The 23,993-nt window shown below is 46.0% G+C and overlaps 1 protein-coding gene across 1 annotated transcript in view; it reads left to right on the forward strand.

Moving 5' to 3' along the window:
* The window catches only part of MINDY4 (MINDY lysine 48 deubiquitinase 4), a 113,221-nt gene that overhangs the window by 10,182 nt on the left and 79,046 nt on the right, over nt 1–23,993 (forward strand). Inside the window, exons 4-5 of the mRNA XM_082846630.1 lie at nt 3,772–4,018; nt 9,573–10,006. Of these exons, the coding sequence (XP_082702756.1) occupies nt 3,772–4,018; nt 9,573–10,006 (681 nt within the window). The remainder of the gene's footprint in view (nt 1–3,771; nt 4,019–9,572; nt 10,007–23,993) is intronic.

The following is a 23,993-nucleotide window of genomic DNA, read 5'->3' on the forward strand; positions in this document are numbered from 1 at the left end:
TACAGTCTTGAGGCAGAATTACTTCTTTGGGAAACCTTTGTTTTTGCTCTTAAGATCTTCAACTGATTGAATGAGGCCCACCTGATTATCTAGGGTGATGTCCTTTACTTAAAGTCAACTGATTGTACATATTAATCACAATATGTTAATTAATCACAATATAAAAAATATCTTCACGGCAACATCTAGACTAGTGTTTGACCAGACAACTGGGCACCATAGCCTAGCCAAGCTGACATACAAAATCTAACCATCATGGTGTCCTAAAGCAACACCAATTTATTTATTTTACAGTTCTGAGGTCAGAAGTCCAAAATTGGTCTCACTGGGCTAATGGCATGGTGTCAGTAGGGCTGGTTCTTTCCAGAGGCTTTGAGGGGAGAACCTGTTTCCTTTCATTCTTCAAGTTCTAGAGGCTGCCTGTATTCCTGGGCTTGTGGCTGCTTCCTCCACCTTCAGATCACATCACTACAACCCCTGCTTCTGTGTCACATCTCCTACTACTGACTCTCATCCTCCTGTCTCCCTCTAATGAGGACGCCTGTGATTGCATTGGGCCCACACAGTCAATCTAGGATAATGTACCCATCTCAAGATTCTTAACGTAATCATGTGTGCAAAGTCCCTTTCTTTTGCCATGTAAAGTAACATATTCACAGGTTCCAGGGACTAGGTTGTGAACATCTTCAGGAGGCCATCACTCAGCCTCCCATCCTCTGCATTTTCAGAATCCCTGTCATGGAGCACTGTTCTTTTCCTCTGGAAGCCATGGGAATGGACCACTTTGTGATGGAGGATACTTATGATTCAAAATGTTTAATTTAAATTCCATGGTTCATAAGGTTCGGGGGCTTCCTTTGTTAGCATTTTCTTAAAAACAGGAGTAGAGAATTCTAAAAGGCCACTAAACACTGGAGCGATGGAGAAATCTGGAAAATAAGCCCTTTTGGAACTCGGGAAGTAAATGAACTGGCATTCTTGATTGTACCTCTATTATTTGGAAAACAGTTATTTTTTTTCTTCCAGTTTTATTGGTATAGAATTGACATACAGCACTGTATAAGTTTAAGTTGTAGAACAGAATGATTTGATTTATATATGCCATGAAATGGTAACTACAGTAAGTTTAGTGAACATCTATCATCTCATATAGATACAAAAGAAAAGAAAAAGAAAAATATATTTTCCCTTGTGATGAGAACCCTTAGGATTTCCTCTCCCTTTTTTTTTTTTTTTTTTTTGTGGTACGTGGGCCTCTCACTGTTGTGGCCTCTCCCATTGTGGAGCACAGGTTCCGGATGCGCAGGCTCAGTGGCCACGGCTCACGGGCCCAGCCGCTCTGCGACATGTGGGATCTTCACGGACCGGGGCACAAACCCGTGTTCCCTGCATCGGCAGGCGGACTCTCAACCACTGCGCCACCAGGGAAGCCCCAGGATTTACTCTCTTAGCAGCTCTCATATATAACATACAGCAATGTTCATTATATTGATCATGTGGTACATTACATCCCTAGTGCTTATTTATCTTACAAGTGGAAGTTTACACCTTTGACCACCTTCATCCAATTCCCCCTCCACCTACCCCCGGCTTCTTATAAGCACAAGTCTGAGCTCTTTTTCTGTTTTGTTTGTTTGTTTGTTTTTGAAGTATAAGTGACCTACAGCACTGTGTTAATTCCTGTTACACAGCATAGTGATTCGATATTTTATACATTACAAAACGATCAGCACTGGAGAGCAGTTATGTTAAGTTACAACCTTAACACACTGCATGTCATCACCAATAGTGAGTCTAACTTCCTGGGAAAGGGTGTTTTCTTCCAGCTCTGTTGAAAAACATTTCCTTTCCTGAGGGTAGCCAAAGCTTAAGGTCTGGATGTCAAGCTGCTAAAAGATGGGGACCACCAAAAAATTAACTCAAGGCTTAAGATGTGAAAGGAAATGAGGGTGGTATGAAAAAGATGATTCCTCCTTCAAATACACTTACTGCCTGGCTGGGAAATGAAATACTTCTGAACCGATAAAAAGCCAGCAATGCAGCGGTTGAAGCTTCAGAGTTCCACCCAGTTACCCAAGCTACAAACTTGGGTGTTATCCTTGACTCCTCCTTGTCTATCATTTTTGCATCCCTTTGTGTCCTTAATGATGCTAGAGTCTTTCCCCCGTTTCTCTGTCTCGCAACAGCGGCCTCCATTCACACTCTCACCTCTTCCCCTGGCTATCTCCCAGGGTCTCTTTCTCTCATCTCCAGGCCCCTGGTCATCTTCTCAAATCCACCCTTGACCTAAGATAGAGTGAGATTTCCACAAAACAAGTCTGGCCATGCTCTTCCCTGCTGAAAGGCCTTCAGATGCTCCCTGTAACTTTTAGGATAAAGTCCAAACTTCTTAGGAGAACTTGCAAAGCCTTTTCCACATCAGCAGGTGTCCCACTGCACCCCCCCCCCCCCCCCCCCCGCCCCGCCAGCTCACCTCAGCATGTCCTGCTTTTACAGGACTCTGTGCTAGTGCCTGGGGCCTTCTGGTTACCTCCTGCCTACTAATTCTTTCAGACTCAGGTTCTGCCTTCTCTGGAAGCCTTTCTAGATTCCCCCAGGGTTGGTTCCGGATCCTTCCTCTGCTTGGCATGTCCCAATCATAGCGCACATGACCACTTCTGTCATGCATGACCCAGTGCTTGGTAAGCAGCTTGGCACAGAGTTGATGTTGACGCCTCTTTATGCCAGAGTCTGATAGTAGAGCATAGCCCAGCCTGTGTCGGAGGGGTGCTGGGCTCTCAGTGACCACAGGTGGGATTCCTCTTTACCTGGGTCTCTTGCTCTGTCTCTTTCTCATTCTTTTTTTTTTTTTTTTTTTTTGCGGTACGCGGGCCTCTCACTGTCATGGCCTCTCCCGTTGTGGAGCACAGGCTCCGGATGCGTAGTCTCAGCGGCCATGGCTCCGTGGCATGTGGGATCTTCCTGGACCGGGGCACGAACCCGTGTCCCCTGCATCAGCAGGCGGACTCTCAACCACTGCGCCACCAGGGAAGCCCTCTTTCTCATTCTTGTTCTTCCTCACTCCTTGCTTTTGCTCTCAGTCTCTTACCCTCTTTTGTTCTCTCTCCCTCTCTTACACACACACACACGCACACACACGCACACAACCACACACACACACACACACAAACACACACACACCCTCTTTCTTCAACACCAAGCAACCCAAGAAAAGAAGCCGTTGGCATGCCTAACTTTACTAAACCTTAACTGGGAACGCCAGGTTTTCCAAAGGTCTCTATCCACCACCCTCAGTGGTGTGCAGTAACTGGGCTCCACCCCTCTTATGACTATACCATCGTCCCCCCTTATGCATGGGGGATACATTCCAAGATCCCCAGTGTATGCCTGGAACCGTGGATAGTACCAAACCCTATATATACCATAACGGGAGGGGGGAACTGTTGTATTGAAGGACTACAGTTTTCCTTAATCACTGGGGTCTGGGAGAAACAAGGATGCTCTTCATACTGAGGATTCAAGGGATCCTATCATCGGTCATCGACTCTGATTTGGTTTCTTGTTTCAGGTCTCACTTTGTTGGCCAGACTTGCCCTGATACAGAAGTATTTTCTTTCCCTTGCCTTTATTGATAAAGCACAGTCTGGTTAGAAATCATCACAGATTTGTGAATGGGCTTGCTATGGGTACCTGTGGAATGTGGAATGTATCATCATTGCTAGTGATTCCTTTTGGGGAAGCTGTTTTAATGGAAATATCCCTTTTTCGCAGACACGACCATCTTAACGGGGATGTACTTGGTAATTTTGCATCATCCAAAAGGGCCTCCCACAAAAGTAAGCCCTTGCAGACCGTCCCAGGTGAAAGCCCTCCTGTGGCTCCTGCTTGGGAGAAGATGGACAAGCTTCAGTCATCAGAGCCTTCCTTGGACACGAAGAGGATGGGAGAGAAGATCAGGCCGATGTCTGGCCTGATTGTCCGAGGCATGATGGCCGGGCCCATCGCCAGCTCCCCACAGGTGGGCTTGGTGCTCTTACTATTATTATGAGCATGGAAAGTGAGGACCGGGCAGGGCTTAAGGGGCTGCCTGGGTTTATCTGGGGGTACCCCACGAGACAGCTCAAGAAGGGAGGATCTGCATGGTAGATGGCAAGAACGCTGGCCTCTTTTTCCTGCCTGGCTCTACTGTCAGCGCTCTGGGGCCATGGGTGGGCCTCATCACCTCCCCTGCCTTCGGTTTAACTATCTGGTCAACCAGGTGGTTACCAGGTGGATTCTTTTGCAGGGTGAGAACACATCTACCCAGCTTTATCTTTGCCATTCAGGCGTGGGGGGACCCATCCCAGTCTAGAGGACATACTTTTTTTAAATTTTTTAACACATGATAGTGAAAAGGGAAAAAGAAATCCCAATCCTTATAGTTATGTTTTGTTTTAATAAAATTCTAAAAACTTAACACCGTTGTTTTATAGTCTCCCTTAAGGAGGGGCCGTGGTAGGGTCCCATCAGGTGGGAGACTAAACCAAAGGAGAGAATGAATGTAAAAGGGGTTTGTAAAACAGAAGAGAAACAGAAAAACAAAGGAAGGTCAAATGCCGAACTCAAAGTAGAGGATCAGTCAAATCAGGGAGCCTAAGCCAACCAAAAATAGGTCATCTGTGTCCACGCTGGTCACCTCCACCCTCACGTGTGGGTGTGGCTGCAGATGCCAGCACTGCTCTCCCAATTCATGTGGAATCAGGGCAGCAAACAGTGGACCTTCTCCCTGCCTCAGCCCACGTCCTGTGAGGTTTTCGGACAAGGTCTTTGTTCCTCTTGGCCATAGTCTCGTTTGTTAGACCAGGTGTCTAAGATCCCTTCGAGATCTGGAATTTCATGGCTCAGTGATGGTCATGCAGTTGGGAAAGGGAAAAGTATTTTAATAGTCTTCAGAAAACTAGGGGTATTTTTTAATATTACACCGAACCTAGACAAGTTGTTTCTTTTTTTTTAATCCAGTTCACAAGGCTGGCTGTTCGCTCAAAAACAACCTGCTTTGGGTCTAGATCAAGTATAGTTATCTGTCATTGTTCTGTTGATTAAAAACATGCACAACCTAAAAGTTGAGAATTACGTTTTATTTGACGGACTTGCTGAGGACTTAAGCCTGGAAGACAGCCTCTCAGATAACACTGAGGGGCTGCTCAGAAGAGGTAAGGGAGGAGCCAGGATATACAGGAGTTTTTGCAAGAAACCAGCTAGTAGGAACATCAAAAGATTACTGTTAATTAAAGAAAAACAGGGACTTCCCTCGTGGTCCAGTGGTCAAGAGTCCAGGCTTCCACTGCAGGGGGTGTGGGTTCGATCCGTGGTTGGGGAACTAAGATCCCACATGCTGTGTGGCGTGGCCAAAAAAAAAGAAAGAAAGGAAAAAAAAAGAGAAAAACAGACATCTCAAGTTAATGAAGTTAGCACTTTTCTTTGTACAGGAAGATGCAGAGTCTGAGTTCATTTAAACCATTCCTTGAATACGCACCTTATCAATGGAAGAAAATGTTGCCTGCCATTTCAGTAAACAAAGGATGCGGCGGCCATCAGCCATCACACTGCAGTGGCCTGATGGTGAGCCCTGAGGGAACTCGGGGTAGAAGTAGGATGCCGACCATCAGACACTGCAGCCACCACCAACCCCGCATAGTGCACCCTGAGGAGACTCAGGATGTGAAAGCACAGGATGCTGACCCCAGAGAGCTGAGGTGCGCATCAAAGGAATGATTTCAGCGAGCCCTGACTTTTGCATCTTCTCATATATAGAAAAGTGCTAAATTCCTTAACTTGAGATATCTGGTTTTCTTTTTCTTTTTTTAAAAATTTTTTTATACAGCAGGTTCTTATTAGTTATCTATTTTACACATATTAGTGTATATGTGTCAATCCCAATCTCCCAATACATCCCACCCCCACCCCCACCCCCCCGCTACTTTCCCCCCTTGGTGTCCATACGTTTGTTCTCTGCATCTGTGTCTCTATTTCTGCCCTGCAAACCAGTTCATCTGCACCATTTTTCTAGATACCACATACATGCGTTAATATATGATATTTGTTTTTCTCTTTCTGACTTCCTTCACTCTGTATGACAGTCTCTAGGTCCATCTACCTCTCTACAAATGACCCAATTTCGTTCCTTTTTATGGCTGAGTAATATTCCACTGTATATATGTATCACATCTTCTTTATCCATTAATCTGTTGATGGGCATTTAGGTTACTTCCATGACCTGGCTACTGTAAATAGTGCTGCAGTGAACATTGGGGTGCATTTGTCTTTTTGAATTATGGTTTTCTCTGGGTATATGCCCAGTAGTGGGACTGCTGGGTCATATGGTAGCTCTATTTTTAGTTTTTTAAGGAGCCATACGGTTCCTTAAAACATACTGTTCTCCATAGCGGCTGTATCAATTTACATTCCCACCAACAGTGTAAGAGGGTTGGTTCCCTTTTCTCCACACCCTCTCCAGCATTTGTTGTGTGTAGATTTTCTGATGATGCCCATGCTAACTGGTGTGAGGCGATACCTCATTGTAGTTCTGATTTGCATTTCTCTAATAATTAGTGAGGTTGAGTGGCTTTTCATGTGACTCTTGGCCATCTCTATGTCTTCTTTGGAGAAATGTCTATTTAGGTCTTCTGCCCATTTTTGGATTGGGTTGTTTGTTTTTTTAACATTGAGCTGCTTGAGCTGTTTATATATTTTGGAGATTAATCCTTTGTCCGTTGATTCGTTTGCAAATATTTTCTCCCGTTCTGAGGGTTTATACAGTTGTTTCTTAATGTGGAACCTGAAACCATCCCAATGAACTTTTTCTACATATCAGTTTCCACTGGTTTGTCTTGAACTTTGAATGACTCTTTCACCACTGCATGGTTTGGTAACATGATGCATTGGGTCATGTGGAAATTATTGGTTTACTAAGTTATATGGATCTTCTGAATGTTGACACATTTCAATATACAAAAAAAAAAACACATAAAAAATTGCATTTGTTGATGTCACTACTCAACTTATCAGAAAGTTTTTGAGAAGCCCTCCAGTTCACAATGGCAAACACAAGTTTCCCCAGATTCTAATTTTTACCTGATGACTTGTATTTTATCACTGGCAACGGTGTATCATTTATGTTCCTTGATGTGACAGGCTCAATTTATTTTCAAGAAAATGCCTGCCAGATACTCAGTACTCAGTATTCAAATACTGAATAACCGTAGTTCATCTGTCAGTTGTTCCATGAAAAAACTAGCAAGTTTAGCTCACAACTCAGATGGCTGCATAAGTGCTTCTCCTGGTGACAGCCTCATCCTCTGCATCCCGCAGAATGTTTATATATACCTCCCATTTTGTCACACAGACTGTTAAAGAGATGTATAACATAGGGTCAAGATTGAACACAATTAATATTCGTTATGCTCCAGCATGGACATTCTTAAGTGAAATTAGCATTTCACTTATTTACTTTTATTGCAAGTGGTGTTAATACCTTGAGTACTGGTGAAGATTGGTGCTGCTGCCTTGATTCGTGCTGAGGGCCAGCCAACAGTTTTTCCCACCAGTGCTTTGCACCATCAGTACAAATGTGGACATAGTGAAAAAGGCAAATCATGTTGTATTATTATTATGAAAATAATTTTGAGCTCCCTGAAAGGGTTTGGGGTTAGACCTGTAAGGTCGGTGGACTGCACTTTGGGAACTGGTGGACCAGATGAACACTAGGGTCCTGTCCTATCATGACTTTCTAATTATCAAGTCTGTGCGGTTCAGACCCCTTCATAACTGAGGTGTAAGGAAGATGGCTTGTACCTACCTGCTTTACTGCTGAGAGATTGCTGCAAACTTCTCCCCAAAGGAGAAGTGATTGTTCTTGGAGGTGTTCTTTTCCCCTGGAGTATCTGAATCCCGTGAAGGACACAGAGGTAGAATTTCCCCAGATATTCTGGAAGGTGTTCTGTGGGCCTTTGAGTACCTTGGCCATACTTAATGGTTGCTCAAGAGAAAAGAGCAAGGTTGCTAGGTAGTGCATCATTAGGTATGGCATATAGATCAGCTCTGCGCTTTTGAAGAATGAGGAAGAGGCTGGGTTCCCTGCCCTTGGCCGGAAGTTTGGGTCTCCTTGGGGATGTTGACGAATGTTTTCCTTGTTCTGTGGCAAGGGATGCCCTGGGTGGCTTTCGGAGGAGGTTTATAGTGCCTAGTAATTTCCACCAGGCGAGAATATGGCAGAATTAGCTGTTCTTTTTCTGGCACAGGCTTTACCATTTGGCCCAGGATTATTTCTGGAAATGCTGAGAGGTCCAGAATTTTAAACCCAGGAAGAGCCCAGCAGGTGTATTTTTGTCCCCTACCCCTACTCCTCTACCTCAGATTGGTAACAACGTGAGTTCTCATTTCATTGGTTAATGATTGATAGTGAGAGAGGACATTTCTGTTGACGCCTCTGAAATTCCTTCATTTCAAAAAGTAAGCATTGCTTACTATGTATAGGTCACTGGGCTGGGAGCTCTGGGGACACCAGAGTTGAAGGAAGAATGGCCTCCATCACCTGGTCTACTGGCAGGAAGGGTTAAGGCCATATGTAAGTGGGGACGGGGGCAAAGATGCATAGCAGTAAGTAATATTTGCTGGCTGCTGTGCAGGGTTTGGCTCTGTGATGGTGCCTTACGTGGGTCTGGGTCTCTCCTTTGGTCCTCACCATGGTCTTGTGGGAGATCGGCACTGTAGGTCCCCAATCCCTCATCCAAAACGTTTGAGCAAATGTGTTTTGGAATGTAGATTTTGTTTTTAAACTTCAGAAAGGAAATACAATGCATAAACCACATACCACAGAACGCCTGCAGTAGGGTTTGGAGTAGCACCCCTTAAATAAAACATTTCTGCAGCAAAACATATGAGTATTCACACTTAAAAAGGGACCGCAATGGAATTCCCTGGCGGTCCAATGGTTAGGACTCTGTGCTTTCACTGCTGAGGGCCCAGGTTCAATCCCTGGTCTGGGAACTAAGGTCCCGCAAGCCACATGGCCAAAAAACCCCCAAAAAAAAAAACAAAAAACAAAAAAAACCAAGAATGCAAGCAACCTACCTCATAAGAATGAAAAAGAATTGCCATGGGATTCCAAAAGAAATGGTCATTTTTTAGGGGTTTTGGGATTTAGGAATTATTGATAGCAGGTTGTGGACAGGTTATATTGCAGGTGGGGCAGTGAGGGACAGAGAAGTTCAATGACTTGTCACAGAGCACACGGCTGGCAGGGGGTGACACGGGAACACAGGTCTGACCCTGGAGCTCTCTGTAAGGGGTATGAGGGGGGGACCAAGGCATGCTCCTGGGATTTATGTGGGTGGGGTTCTGTGAAAGCGTTACAGAAGTGGTAGCCCCTGCGTGTCTCCTCAAAGGGTGGGTAGGATTTTAGGAGAAGGAGTTGAGGATGGGAAAGACTTTCCTGGGGGAGGGAAGATCATGGGTAAATGCTTGACGTGGGATATTTTCTCACCTCCCTCCAAGGGGATCCTCACCGCTGCTTTCGTCCTTGCTCTTTTCAGGATTCCCTCCGCAGACGCTCGCTGAGGCAGTCCCCGGCCTTGAGCAGCACGACCCAACCCCACGAGGAGGGGAGCCTACAAGCGCCCGAGCTGTCTGCTCACACCGCAGCCTGTCCCCCGCCTGTCCCGCAGGAGGGCCCGGCTTCCAGCACCACCTCCACCTCCAGGAGCACCCTGGGCCTGCTCAGCCCCCTGACCTTGGAAAAGTGGAGAGCCTCGCCCAGCAGCCCTCCTCCCCTGCCAGGCAAAGCGCTTCCCCAGAGCGGGAGCGGCCGGTGGAGAGACCTTTCAGAGGACAGCCCAGCCGTGGACAGTGGCCTAGAGGCCGACAGGACCGCCTTGAATTTCTCCTTGTCCAGTGGGAATGCCCCGACGACCCAGGAGAGGCTGGAAAGAGTGTTCAAACGGCAGGGGAGCCAGCCCCCGGCCCTCAGGTGAGTGTGCTGTGCCCAGGTGATGGTTTTTGGAGAATCGTCCAGTCCCGAGTGGCTCCTTGGGCTCTCCGAGCGAGGCTGTGAAGTAGGGGAGGTGATGATGGTCACTCCACCAGGGAGAAAGCAGCCCAGAGTGCACACACCAGGAGGCTTTGCGGGGGGTGTTTCTTTGGCCCTTCTTACTTCTTCTCAAGGGTCAGCCTGATATGGTACAAGAGATGCTTGGAAGCCAGAGGTATGGTGGTGAATCAGTTCCCACAAGGCTCCTCTGGGGCAATTTTTTTTAACCCTATCCTAAGCCCTTCGCTTTTATTCTTTCACAATAGACCTTGGTGATCCCTACACTGATTGTTTTTTGAATGTTAAACCAACCTTACATTTCTGGAATGAACCACCCTTGGCTCTGACGCATTATCTTTGTATATATTGTTTGATTTGACTTACTAATATTTTGTGTAGGGTTTTGTATATAAATTCATGAGGGAGGTTGGCTGGCAAATTTCCTTTCTTGTAACAGCAGCCTTGTGAGATTTTGGTGTCCAGGATATGCTAGAAGTGGTCCCTCTGTTTCTTTATGGTCTTGAAGAGTTAGTGTGAGATTGGTGTTATTTCTTCCTTAAATATTTGGGAGAATTTTCTGGAGAAGGCTTCTGAGCATTGAGTTAAAAGGTTTTAAATTGTGGATTCAATTAAAAAATTTTTTTAATTGAAATTTTCTATTTCTTCTTGTGTCAGTTTTGGCAAGTTGTATTTTTCCAAGGAATTTAACCACTTAATTTATATTTTAACTTTACTGATATAAAATTGTGTAATTATACACAATTTTTTTTTATTGGAATAAAATTGCTTTACAATGTTGTGTTAGTTTCTGCTATACAATGAAGTGAATCAGCTATACGTATACCTATCTCCCCTCCCTCTTGGACCTCCCTTACACTCCCCCCTCATCCCACCCATCCATGTTGTCACAGAGCACCGAGCTGAGCTCCCTGTGCTATACAGCAGGTTCCCACTAGCTATCTATTTTACGCATGGTAGTGTATATATGTCAACCCTGATCTCCCAATTCGTCCCACCCTCTCCTTCCCACCCTGTGTCCAAATGTCCGTTCTCTATGTCTACGTCTCTATTCCTGCCCTGCAAATAGGTTCATCTGTACCACTTTTCTAGAAGCCACATATATGTGTTAATATATGATATTTGTTTTTCTCTTTCTGGCTTACTTCACTCTGTATGACAGACTCTAGGTCCATCCACATCTCTACAAATGACCCAATTTCATTCCTTTTTATGGCTGAGTAATATTCCATTGTTTATATGTACCACATCTTCTGTATCCATTCATCTGTCTTTGGGCATTTAGGTTGTTTCCATGTCCTGGCTGTTGTAAATAGTGCTGCAATGGACATTGGGGTACATGTGTCCTTGTGAATTATGAATATCCTCTTATTGTCCCTTTAAAGTCTGTAAGATCTGCAGGGATGTCTCTGTTTCCATTCCCGATACTGGTAATTTGTGTTCTATGAATTATATGCTTTTTTTAAAGAGCTAACTTTTGGCTTTGTAGGTTTGTTTTCTAATTAATCGATTCCCACTCTTATATTCTTTCTTTCATTCTGCTTTCTTTGAGTTTAATTTGCTATTATTTTCTATTTTATTTTATTATTTATTTCTGTTTTGTCTTAAATTATTGATTCTCAGCTGCCTCCTTCTCCTTCTTCTTCTTCTCCTTCCTCTTCCTCTTATTCTTCCTCCTCTTCTTCTTTGGGCATTTCTTTCTTTTTTTTTTTGCGGTACGTGGGCCTCTCACTGTTGTGGCCTCTCCCGTTGCGGAACACCGGAACACCGGCTCCGGACGCGCAGGCTCAGCAGCCATGGCTAATGGGCCCAGCCGCTCCGCGGCATGTGGGATCTTCCCAGACCGGGGCACGAACCCATGTCCCCTGCATCGGCAGGCGGACTCTCAACCACTGTGCCACCAGGGAAGCCCTTTGGGCATTTCTGATTCTAATTTTTAGGGGCTTCATGATTGCTATTTCAGGATTATTTTCAATATTTCTTACCTATAATTATTAATATTGAGTACTACCATTAATTGAGAGTTTACTTAGTGCCTGATACTATACTAGGCACTTTTCATATATTATTCTATTTCATACTTGGAAAAACCTGCAAGGAGGTATTATTATTCCTCAATTTACAGATGAGGGAATACAGACTCATAGAGGTTATCACTCCCAAGGTTGCCTAGCCAGGAAGTGAAGGAGCTGGGATATGAACCTAGGTGTTTCTGAGTCCAAAGCCCGTCATGCCTGTAAGCACCATCCTGTACTAGTTAGGTAATTGCGTTTTTGTTTGTGTGTATTGTGTATGTTTTAAACACTAGTAATTTGCTTGGAGAATTTCTGCAGGGGTGGGTATAAGAAGTATTAGGCATCCTGGTTTGTAATACTGGCTTTTTAAGTCATTTACTGTGCGCCTAATATGTGCCAGGCACTTAGGCACTGGTAGTGCAAGGCAAGCTAAACAGATATAGTGTATTAACTCCCTTTGTGACCGTAGATAAGCTGGGCCTACTTTGCTTATACATTTTGTGACTATGTTATTTGATGCATATACACATAGAATTCTTATAGCTTCCTGTCGGATAGACTTTTCTATCATTATGAGATCTCTCTTCATCTCTAATAATGCTTATTGCCTTAATGTCTATTTAGGTATAGCTGCTTCAGCTTTCCTTTGGTTAGTGTTTTCATGGTATATCTTTTTTTCCATCTTTTTATTTTCATCCATTCTGTAGCTTTACATTTAAAGGTGCCAACCAAAAGTCTGTGCAGTTTACCAGGATCCTTCACCCTTTTAAAAAATAATTATTATAATTTATTTAAATTAAAATAAAATAAAGCAAAACAAAACAAAACCAGTTTACCCATTTCTCCCACCTTCTACCCACCTCAGCTCTCTTCTTTTGTAATATCTTTTAAGGCTACAAATTTCCCTCTAAGTAATGCTTTGTATCCCAGAAGTTAATAAATTATATAATCATATAATTTAGCTTAAATGTTTTCTAATTCCCATTGTGATTTATTCTTTTGACCTGTGGGCTATTTAGACATGTATTGACTAATTCACAGCATTTGGGCTATTTTTCGGGTTATCTGTTTGTTTTTGATTTCTAGCTTATTTCCACTTTAGTCATAATATATTCTGTATGATTTCAATCCTTTGATATCTGTTGAGATTTCTTTATGGTCTAGTATATATTTAAAGCTTATCTCTCATAACCAGCATATATGTGGATTTTTAAAAATCCAGTCTGATAATTTTTTGTTTTAGTTGGAATAATTATTGCATTTACATTTTCCTTTTGCTTGAAGAACTTTCTTTAGTATTTCTTTAGCAGGTATATTACAATAAATTTTTTTTTTTCGGTTTTTGTTTGGTAATGTCTTTATTTTGCCTTTATTTTTGAAGGATATTTTCAGTGGGTATAGAATTCTAGATTGGTGGCTTATTTTCTTTTCAGCACTTTAAGTATTTAATTCCATTATCTTACCTTAGTCTTTCATTATCTCTATTGATAAATAAGTTGACATTTTTTATTACTACTCTTTTGAAGGTAATGTGTCTTTTTTTTAACCTCTGACTGCTTTTTAATTTTTTTTTTGCTTCTTCTCATTCTTTAATTTTCAACAGTGTTACTATGATGTGCCTAGAGGTGGTTTTCTTTGACATTTCCGTTAGTATATGTAGGGCTTCCTCAGTTTGGGGTTGATACCTTTCATCAGTTTTGAAAATTATTGTCTATTGTCTTTTCAAATATTGCTTTTATCCCATCCTTTCTTTTCTCTCCTGGTACTCCAGTTATACATATATTACTACATATTTTCACTGTTCTATAGGGTTTAAAAAAATATTCGTTCCTATGTTTTCCATCTTTTTCTCTCTCTGTACTTTAATCTAGATATTTTCTCTTGCTCTATCTTCTGGTTCATGTTTTTTCTCTTTTGCCATGCTATTAAATATATATAATAATATATTACTTTCAGTTATTTTTCAGTTTTATAATTTCTGTTTCTTTGTAAAAAGTAGATATCAGTCTTTTGTGAGATTCTTCATCTTTTATTTTCTTGAGCACATTATTCATAGTCATTTTAAAGTTGCTGTCTGGTAACGTCCATATCTGGATCACCTATAGGTCTATTGATATTGTCTTTTTTCTTTTGGGTTTTGATAATTTCGTCCTGTTTCTTTGCATTTCTGATAATTTTGATTCAATTCCAGACATTGCATGTGAATAATTGTAGAGGCTCTGGTTAACATTACCTTCCTCCAAAGAGGATTTAATTTTCTTTTGGTAGATATTAATCTTTTGTTAGTTTTAGACTTTGTAAAATATCTTTTCCTTTGTTGGACAGAAATTCTTAATTTTGGCATAATTAATCAATCTCTTGTTTGACATACGATTTGCATTTTTGCATTTTTTCTTTATTAAGTCCTTTCTTTCCTTTAGGTTTCCACAGTATTCTCCTGTATTTTTTCTATTAATTTTGTAATTTTCGCTTTCACATTTAGGTATTTAAACTTTTGTATTTGTTAGGTTGAGAGACTCACTTTTATTTTTCTCCATATAGTAAGACAGTTTTCCTAGCACCACCTACTCTATAATTTGTTCTTTACCCCATGTCTTGATTCTTTTATAATTTCCTGTATAGATTGTCCAGCCAGTGCAGTAACAGTGCTGTATATTCAGAACTTCTTCCCCATTCCTTTTTCTAACTACGATTGCTGCAAAATTGCAGAGACCTTATACAGGAAATCATCAGAAATCATAATAAATCCTGGTGCCTTTTAGGGTATCCACAGAGACACTCTAGATAGAGAACAGCCTTATCTACTTATTAGTTTTTAAACTAGAAATGGTGGGACTGGCTTTACATTAAACAAATATATATATATATATATATATTTTGTTGTTGTTGTTGTTGTTTGTTTGTTTTTCGGTACGCAGGCCTCTCACTATTGTGGCCTCTTCTGTTGTAGAGCACAGGCTCCGGACGCGCAGGCTCAGCGGCCATGGCTCACGGGCCCAGCCGCTCCGTGGCATGTGGGATCTTCCCGGACCGGGGGAAGAACCCGTGTCCCCTGCATCAGCAGGCGGACTCTCAACCACTGCGCCACCAGGGAAGCCCTAAACAAATATTTAATATATATATTTTAAATGAATCATGACCATCTAACAATATTTTAAGGTTGCAGCCATGCACAAAATATACTAGCTCTCTCTTGTGTTTCATTGGTCATGACCATAGCTTTTATTACTATGGCTTTGTAGTTGTAACCTGGTATCTTGGTAGGGTCAGTTCCCTACTTCGCCTTTCTTTCCGGATTGACATAGCTATTTACAGATCTTTATTCTTTATGTAGGCCCTTTTGCCTGTTCACCCAACATGTCTAACTTATTTCTACAAGAGGGATAACTGGTTTGTCCCTTTGCCTTTGTAAGTCCCAAGGCCTTTGTAAAGGCCTTGCTCTCAAACCATCTCATGAGTGTCTCTTTCTTGTCAATCAGGTGTTTTATACTCATAGTGGTTTTCTTTGACTAACTTCACCTCCACCCAACTCACCTCTAGCCTATTTTATTGTTATCACAGCACCTATCATAACCTGAAATGGGCTCTGGAGTCTGATGACCTGGACTGGCAAACCACCTCTGCCCTTTATAACCACTGTGGCCTTAGGCCAGTTCTTAGGCCCTTGAAAGATGGTATGGACTTTGTCTTAGAGGAGGAGGAAGGTAGCAGGTAAATGTGATGCCACAGACCCCTCCCTCAGGACCAGGCGAAGTATGACCAGGAGTGCTTAACATGTGATAATAGTGTTGATCTTTATGTCAGTAGATGTTTTGGGAGCTTTGTTGTTTACCCACTACTTGTTCCCTCTATGCTGAGCACCGTGCTAAGCACACGTGTGTATTATCTCGTTTGCTCTTTACGATAATCCATTCAGGTGGATATTATTGGTTTTCTTCTCAGGGCGGGGGAGGTTCTCATTAACTAGTATTCTTCTCCTCCTGAGTTCTGAACAAATTGCCGAGGAAAGCAAAGGATATCAACTGGATTGGGGTAAAATACATATCATCTCTGTGATTGATAAAGGGAAGGTAGGGGACACAGCAACTCATGAGGCCTGGTGGGCCCAGAGCTGGACAGACTTCTCCACCTCATCTCAGGCCCAGGACCATGTGGTGGGAGGGGCCAGCCGCCAGAAGAGCAGCTCACTCCCAGAGGAGAAAGGGTGCAGCTGAGCCTAATGCCCCTCTTTCCTTTCTTTCCCAAATTAACCAATCAGGTCACACATTCTCCCTCAGGATGGAGTGAATAAAAAGGAAGAGAGTAAAGGTCTGCAGGGTAGACCAGTAGAACTCCTTCCAAACTCCCAGGAGACACTGGGAGTTGAGAACAAGCATCCTCCCACCCCAGCAATTATTATTCCATTTTAGATGAGGAAACTGAGGCACAGAGCATTAAAGGAACCTGTCAAGATTCTGGGTAGATGCAGGCCTAAGGGCTCACAGTTTGGCACATGGAATATGGGTTGGATTTCAGCAGTCTCTCATCCCCTCAGTTAGGCAGCTTTGTGCAGTGCACATACTACCCAACTGTATGTGGCACCCTTGGTTTGAAACCAGGGCCAAAGTAATCCCACTTGCTAAAACTACCTACCTCTTGCCCTTCCCGATACCCCTCCAACAGTCTTGTCTGCCCATCACTTGTGTTTTTCATTCAATACAGTAAACATAGGTCTGAGACCTAGTGTGTATAAGATCCTGTGAACTCTTCAGGTGAGAGAGTCGTGTGCATATGTAATTCTTTTAAAACATGACGAGGGACAGTGAGATGACAGCAGAGCTGGCTCGCATGCATGGCACATGCTCCATCACTCAGCCCTAATGAAGCTGGAGGAAAGGTGGCTACTGGGAGCCTTTGCTGGGCCTCGCAGCATCAGGTTTAGGGATGGCCATGGAAGTCACACCTGGGGGCGGGGGAGTGAGCATGTGTCCTGGGAGAGGGGGCAGGTGGAGGATGTGACCTGCTGAGATGTCAGGGAACGTGCGTATACGTGCAGTCAGGCCCTTCTGACACTAACTCCTTAGATCAGACTCAGTTGCTGAAGGAACTGTTTTTTGCTTTGATTTTTGTTTCTTTCTTGTGTCCTTTGATCTTAGAAGATGCTTAGAAAATGTCACCTTCTCATTGTTGTGGCAGTTTGGGGCCACTTGTCCCTTGTTGCTGGCTAGTCAGGGCTGCCCTTGTTGGATTCCTCTCACAATCAGTCAGATCCGCGGGGCCTCTGGCCCTGACCTGGGTGGTCCTGTAACCCTTGCCTCACTCTGCTTCCTCTCTACCTTTGCGTATCTTGCTATCACCTACACGCCTGGCCCAGACGAGGCCCTCTAGAAACCTCAGGCACAGGACTAAGAGCATCGGAGCAGTGATTCTTCCCGGAACCCAGTCTGCCAAGCCTGGGGCTCCCCAGGCGGCACTTAGTGGAGGTTGATAGTCTGGTTGGGGGCAGTCTCACTTGCGGTGCTTACGCTCTCTTGGGGCCTGATGGCCTGTCATTTGTCTGAGTCCCTCAGAGTGAATCCTTGGGGCTTCTCATGGCCACGTGGACCCTGCTGTGGCTGAGTTTCTGCATGTTAGTTCAAAACACATCATGCCGGGCATTTGACAATAAGAACTAGCTTCAGGGCTTCCCTGGTGGCACAGTGGTTGAGAGTCTGCCTGCCGATGCAGGGGACACGGGTTCGTGCCCTGGTCGGGAGGGTCCCACATGCCGCGGAGCGGCTGGGCCTGTGAGCCATGGCCACTGAGCCTGCGCGTCCGGAGCCTGTGCTCCGCAACGGGAGAGGCCACAACGGTGACAGGCCCGTGTACCGCAAAAAAAAAAAAAAAAAAAAAAAAAGAACTAGCTTCCACGTATGTTTTCCAGCTGTGTGTGGGCTGCAGAAGCTGCAGCCACGTACATTTTGCCTGGTCTCCTTTGGAAGCATGGGTGTACTCAGTGTCGTGAAGTTGAGAAGCATTGTTGGCCTCCCTTGGGAGTTCAACCCATGGCAGCGGCCCAGCGGCAGTGTCTAGCTTCTGGACGATAGAGGTCAGCATTGGGTCTTGTTGGGCTGAAATCAACGTGTTGACAGGGCTGTGGTCCTTCTGGAGGCTCTAAGGGAGAATCTGTTTCCTTGTCTTTTCTAGCCTTTAGAGACTGCCCACATGCCTTGGCTTGTGGCCCCTGTTTTCCGTCTTCAAAGCCAGTAACGTGAGCCGGGTCCTTCTCAGGCTCTCATCTCTCTGATTGTCCCTTTCTCCCTTTTCCGCCTCCTTCTTCCCCTCTGAAGGACCCCTGTGGTTCCATCGTGTTCACCTGGGTAATCCAGGGTAGCCTCCCCATCTCAAGGTCAGCTGACCAGCAACCTTATCTCCAGGAATTCCCTTTCCATGTAACCCAACATGTTCACAGGTTCCAGGGCTCAAGACAAGGGCATCTTTAGGGGTGGGCGTCATTCTGCCTGCCACAGCGGGCAACTGTTTTTTCTTGCAGTGTTTGAAATCCTTTTTGGTCTCACGATTTTTAAACTGTTTACTTTTACCCTCTCCCTTTCTACCACTCCCAGGAGAAATTTTGCTGTTTTCACCTTATCCAGCCATTCTCCCCTGCTCGTCTGACTGTCTTCATGTCTCTCTCTTTTTTATGTGGGTCATGTGTGGGAAGGGAACCAGGAAGACCCACGGCTGCACGGCCCCTGGGGGCTGCGGGATTAGGCCTGTAGAAGATGTCTGGCTATGTGGCTGTCATGGTGTATCCAGTGAGCTCAGGGCAGTTGTGAATTTCATGAGCATTGATGGATTTCACCCTGGGGAAGGTGGATGTTTTCCCAGAATACAAGCTGAAAGTGTGATAGAATCCATGGAATTGAAGTTTAATCTCGTTGGGTTTTTTAACAGATGTTTTAAATTGGGTGTTTTGAAAGCAGAGTGGAATAGATGTTGCTTTAGAATCCGTCTCGATTCTTAACCGTATAGTTTGTCAGGCCTAGAAAGATCCTTGGGATCCAAGCCCTTCATTTGGCAGGTGGGGAACAGGGCCCAGGGAGCAGAGGGGAAGTGGCTCACCTGAGCTCTTGCAGGTGTCCTACGGTCCTTTCATAAGCTCTGTTTTCACTGTCTGGCTATGTTGAGAGCTGTTTCTCGAAATATGTATGGTCTTTCCTGTACCCAGTATAAGCCTGCAGCACAACCATCATCCGTCAGCATGTGACATCTTATCCCTCACACAGTCATCCCTTGGTTTTGGCGAGGCCTGATTTCAATCCCTGAGCTCATGGAGTTTGTCCTCAAAAAGCCCCCATCAATTCACAGAAATATCCATTTATTCAATTAACTTATTAACAAGTTTTTAATGAGTGCCGTAGTGTGTCAGAGCCAGCTTGTACTGGCTCAGACCTGACTGTTGCCATGTCTTCCTGACGTCAATGTGGTAGCTTGAAATGGGTCATGGTAGGAATATTTACACCATGGGAATTGGCAAATGCTGCCAATTAGCATCCCCCTTCCCTGGAGAGCCGGTTGTTAACTTCTACCAGCACGCCACCCGTGATGGCCTACTATGTGCCAGATGCAGTTCTAGCCACTGGGGATTCCACATGGATGAAGGACCAAGTCTCTGCCCTCTTGGAGTGTATACTTCTGGTGGGGAGAGGCAGCCCATGACAGCAACCCACTGAGTAAATATATAACAAACCTGGGTGCCACGAGGAAAAGTAATTCAGGGAAGTGTGATGGGGAGCCCTGGGTTTGGGGCTACTGTTTTACAAAGGGAAAGCTGGGGAAAACCTTTCTGAGAAGGTGATGTGAGAGGAGACCAGAAGGAAGACAGGGAACCAGATTTTGATCCCTGGGAGCAAATGCAAAGAGAGCAGCCGTGCACAGGCCCTGTGGTGGGAACAGGGTGCTTGTTCAGGCTGAGTGGATGAGGGGGAGAGGTGGAGAGGGAGGGGAAGGGCGAGCAGGGGCCTGGAGGCTGCTGAACGTGCTGGCTTTGCCTCTAGGTGATGCAGGAGCCTTTGGAGGTCGGGCAGAGGCATGGCCTTCTGCGATGTGTGCTCAGCACGACCCCTCTGGCTGCCAGGCTGGGGTTGAGAATAGATTCCAGGAGAAAAGGCTGGCAGCAGGGGGACCAGGCAGGGGGCGACTGCAGTCGTCTGGAGGAGAGCTGATGGTGGCTTGAACCAGGCAGGGTAGTGAAGGTGGCGAGATGTGGGCTGGGTTATCACACACACACACACACACACACACACACACACACACACACACACTCACGGATCCTCTGCTTTTCGAGTTAACTTTATTCCACTTCACTTTCACTAAAGACCTATGTTAGCTAACCAAAATAAATCCAAAGAGGATTTTCACTTTTAAGGAAAAAGGCAAAAAGTGCAAGTGGTGGTCAGCGTTCTGTAATGAGTCATTGCAAAGGCAGCTCGCACTCCGACCAGCAGCCAGGGCGGCACCGCCAAGCTCCTTCCCTGGGAGCCACGCTCAGCGTCAGGCCGCCACAGCCCCGAGCGGGTCTGTGAGCCTCTGTGCTTGATCTCGATGTATTTTGTGCCTCCGTTAGCAAGACGTGTCCTAAGGTAATTGCTGCTTCTCTCTACACCATCTCGGCTCGGGAAAGCTTTCCTAGGAGCGCCCTACTTTTGGGTAGAAGGGGAAGCCTGCCTATGGTAGAGTCAGCAGGACTTGACCCTGGATTAGATTTGCCTCGTTAGAGAACGAGAAGAGACAAGGGTGACTCCAAAGCTTTTGGCTGAACAACCGGAAGATGGAGTTGCCGTTCCCTGAAATGAGGAAGGTGGTGGGAGGAGCAGGTGTAAGTCATGGGCACCAGGCCGCAGTCCATTGTCCTCCCTGCCCTGATACTTTTCATCAGGCCAGTGGTGTTTCTTTGTTGACTGGCCTCCCTGTGGCCTGAGTCAGAGACCATGTGTCTGGAATCCACAGATGTGAGCAGTCAGCGGTCTTGTGGTTCTCATTTCAGGCCCTGTTGATGCTATTGTGACAGGACAGTTCTCTTCTGGCCTCAGGGTCTTATTGAAGCTGTGAAGAGGTTGTTTCTCACACCAGGACTATTACTAGAGCCCACGTAATAGGATTGCTCACGGCTGTTCTCTGAGGACAGTGAAAGCAATTGTCTTGCCTTTAAATCGAGCACTTATTTTTCCTGTGTTTGCAGGTTGAATGTCTGCCTTGGTCAAATGTCCAGCCCTCTCTGGGCCTCTGTGCTCCCGTCTGTAAGGGAAGGGTTGGATGGACTGCTCTTCAGGGGCTCCTCCGTCTCTGACATGCCCCTCATCCTACACTGTACACATGGCCTTGGGCGTGTCCAGGCCAAAGTTCCACCTTCTCTGTGATCCAGGAATCATAGTCTACTCAGCTGGTCTCTAATGTTCATCTTGTGTAAAGAATGAGCATGTAGACGGGGCCCTGTGCCTTGGGAGTCCCTCCTAGATGGTGGGCTCCTCTGAGCTCCTATAGTAAAATGATACAGGACTCAGCAACGCAGATTCGCCCCCAGCCCCGAGCGTGAGGGTCTGTTGCTGGAGGCCTGATGATCTCCTGTTCCGGCTGCAGGGTTTTGTCTGGGAGGCTGGCTGAGTGCTGCATCGTGCCACCTCCAACCCCTTTGCCTATTACTTGTTGAATGATTTCTGTCTTAGGTCAAAGTGCCAAGAACAGCTGTTCTCAAACTGTGATCCCTGGACCAGCAGCACCTGCATTGCCTGGGACCTTGTTAGAAACACAACTTGTCTGACTTGCTGAATTGGAACTTTGGGGGTGAAGCCCAGCAGTGTGTTTTAACAAGTCCTCCAGGTGATGGGCTGCAGGCTGAGTTTTGGGAAGCAGTGCCCCGGAAGCTGAGCCTGAGTTGGAGGGTCAGGTGCGTGTAATCTGTTGGGCGTGTGCTCTCAGGAGAAAGGCAGCGAGGGAAGCAGGACAGGAAGCAGGGGAGGGTCTCGGCAGGGATGTGGAGGGTCAGGCGGCTCCCACAGGGAGATGAGCGTGGGAGCTGACCCAGAGCTGCTCCCTCCTTTAAGCTAGGAGAGGGCTTTCCTTTCTTGTGTCAGTCTTTGGCTATGCGTGGCCCATCCTGGGGTGGGGCGGGCAGTGTGCCATCTCCTGGCTGAGTTTTGCGAAGGAGAGCTCTCTGGAGAAGGGCGCAGCTGTGAGCCTTTAGCAGCCAACGTGGATAGCAGCTGGGATGGGTGCGCCAGTCAAGGTCATGTGTGGGGGACACCTGCATCTTCCACATCAGTTCTCACGGTTCCCTCTATACTCGCCCAGCTCCCAGTGGGATAATAAAAATAGACAGTCGTCTCGAAGCCTGCTCATGGCCGTCACTTCTGGTGCACGGGATGTCCTGGTGAGGCAGGCCAAGCAGGGATCATTTACAGGTGAGGGGGAGACTGGAAAGAAGTTCGATATAAGCCCCCAGACAGCCCCTCCCGTCACGACCCCCACAGCTCACGTTGCAAGAGCACCATGTTGACCCATCGCTGGCTTCAAGCTGGATGATGCCCTGCTGTCTCGGTCAGACAGGAGGTGTCCCTGAGCTTTCTTGGCGCCCAGATCTGGCACTGGGGATGTGGAAAGATGAGATGGCTCCCTGCTCTGAAGCCAAAGGCCCGCTGAGGCTGTATGTATTTGAGTGCTTAACTGTGGCCCTCGGAGGAGGGCCGGGAGCAGGTGGAGGTGCTGTTGACAAGGCAGGAGGGCCTTGGGCTTGGAGAGGCCGTGTTTGATGCCAAGACTTGATGGTGAACTAGTAACACTGGGCGAGGAATAGCTGTGATTAGCCTGCCTTGTTCTGCGCGGATCTCTGCAGCCTGGACACAGACACAGCCCCACCAAAGCATCCATGTGTGACAGCTCTGTGTCAAGGCCTGTAGTCAGTTCCAGGGACACAGCGACTGATGTAGGGTGTGCCCGCATCAGGTTTTCGGGTTTTGCAGGAGAATGGACAGTAGGTGGCAGCAGATCTCCATCAATCTTCAGGACCCCAGAGACTTTGGTTGGCCCTGTTGTGTGATTTCAGCCAGCAGACACTCACCAGGCCCCTACCAACGATGACATGATGACACACTCAGGTGGGAGAGAGATGAATGAGATCCAATCCCTCCTGAGTCCTGCCCACTCCCGGGCTCCAGATCACTAGCCAGGCCTGTTTGCATCCTGAGAGAGAGTGAATGATGCCACCTGGGGCCTGGCAGAGGCTGAGCAGAGGATGTGGCATTTGTGGTTTATTGACTGTTCCCCATATCCGAGCATCGAGAGTCTGACAGCATCTGCGCTGCATGGGACGAGTAATGGGTAGAATTTCCATTTTAATTTGTCTCTGCACGTTATTTGGACTTTATGTCAGACTAGGGAGGTTCGAAATTAGCTGAGTCTGGAAACATACACAACACGCAGTTGCTTTCCCGTGTGCCAGAAACCCCGCGTGAACAGGTGGCCTGCCTGGGGCTCCTGTGCTGGTCCAGCTTCCCCTTCACACCTGCCATCAGTGCCCTGTGCCTAGCTGGTTCTCCTTCCCACCTCTTACCCACATTCACCCTACATGTGTGTCCCAGGTCCACGGTGGAATGCCTTCTCTCTCCTCCGAATGCCGGCCTCTCCCTAGCACGTCCAGGAGTTTAAACAGGAGAAACGGCTCCAGCGCACATTACAGGCCACTCGGAGCCCTCCAGGAGCAGGGTTGATGCTCTCACCCCTGTGCTTTAATTGTAGCTGCTACCTACCTTCAGTTCAAGGGTTTCTGAGTCTTTAATCCAATGCATCCTCCAGGGGAAGGAGACTTCTCATGAGTCAGATTCCCTTCGAGATCAAGAAAGTGTGGCTAGAGAGGCAAGAGAGTGTCCACGCCTCTC

The sequence above is a fragment of the Leucopleurus acutus genome (assembly GCF_964270905.1).
Source record: "Leucopleurus acutus genome assembly, chromosome: 9".
NCBI classification, from domain to species: domain Eukaryota; kingdom Metazoa; phylum Chordata; class Mammalia; order Artiodactyla; family Delphinidae; genus Leucopleurus; species Leucopleurus acutus.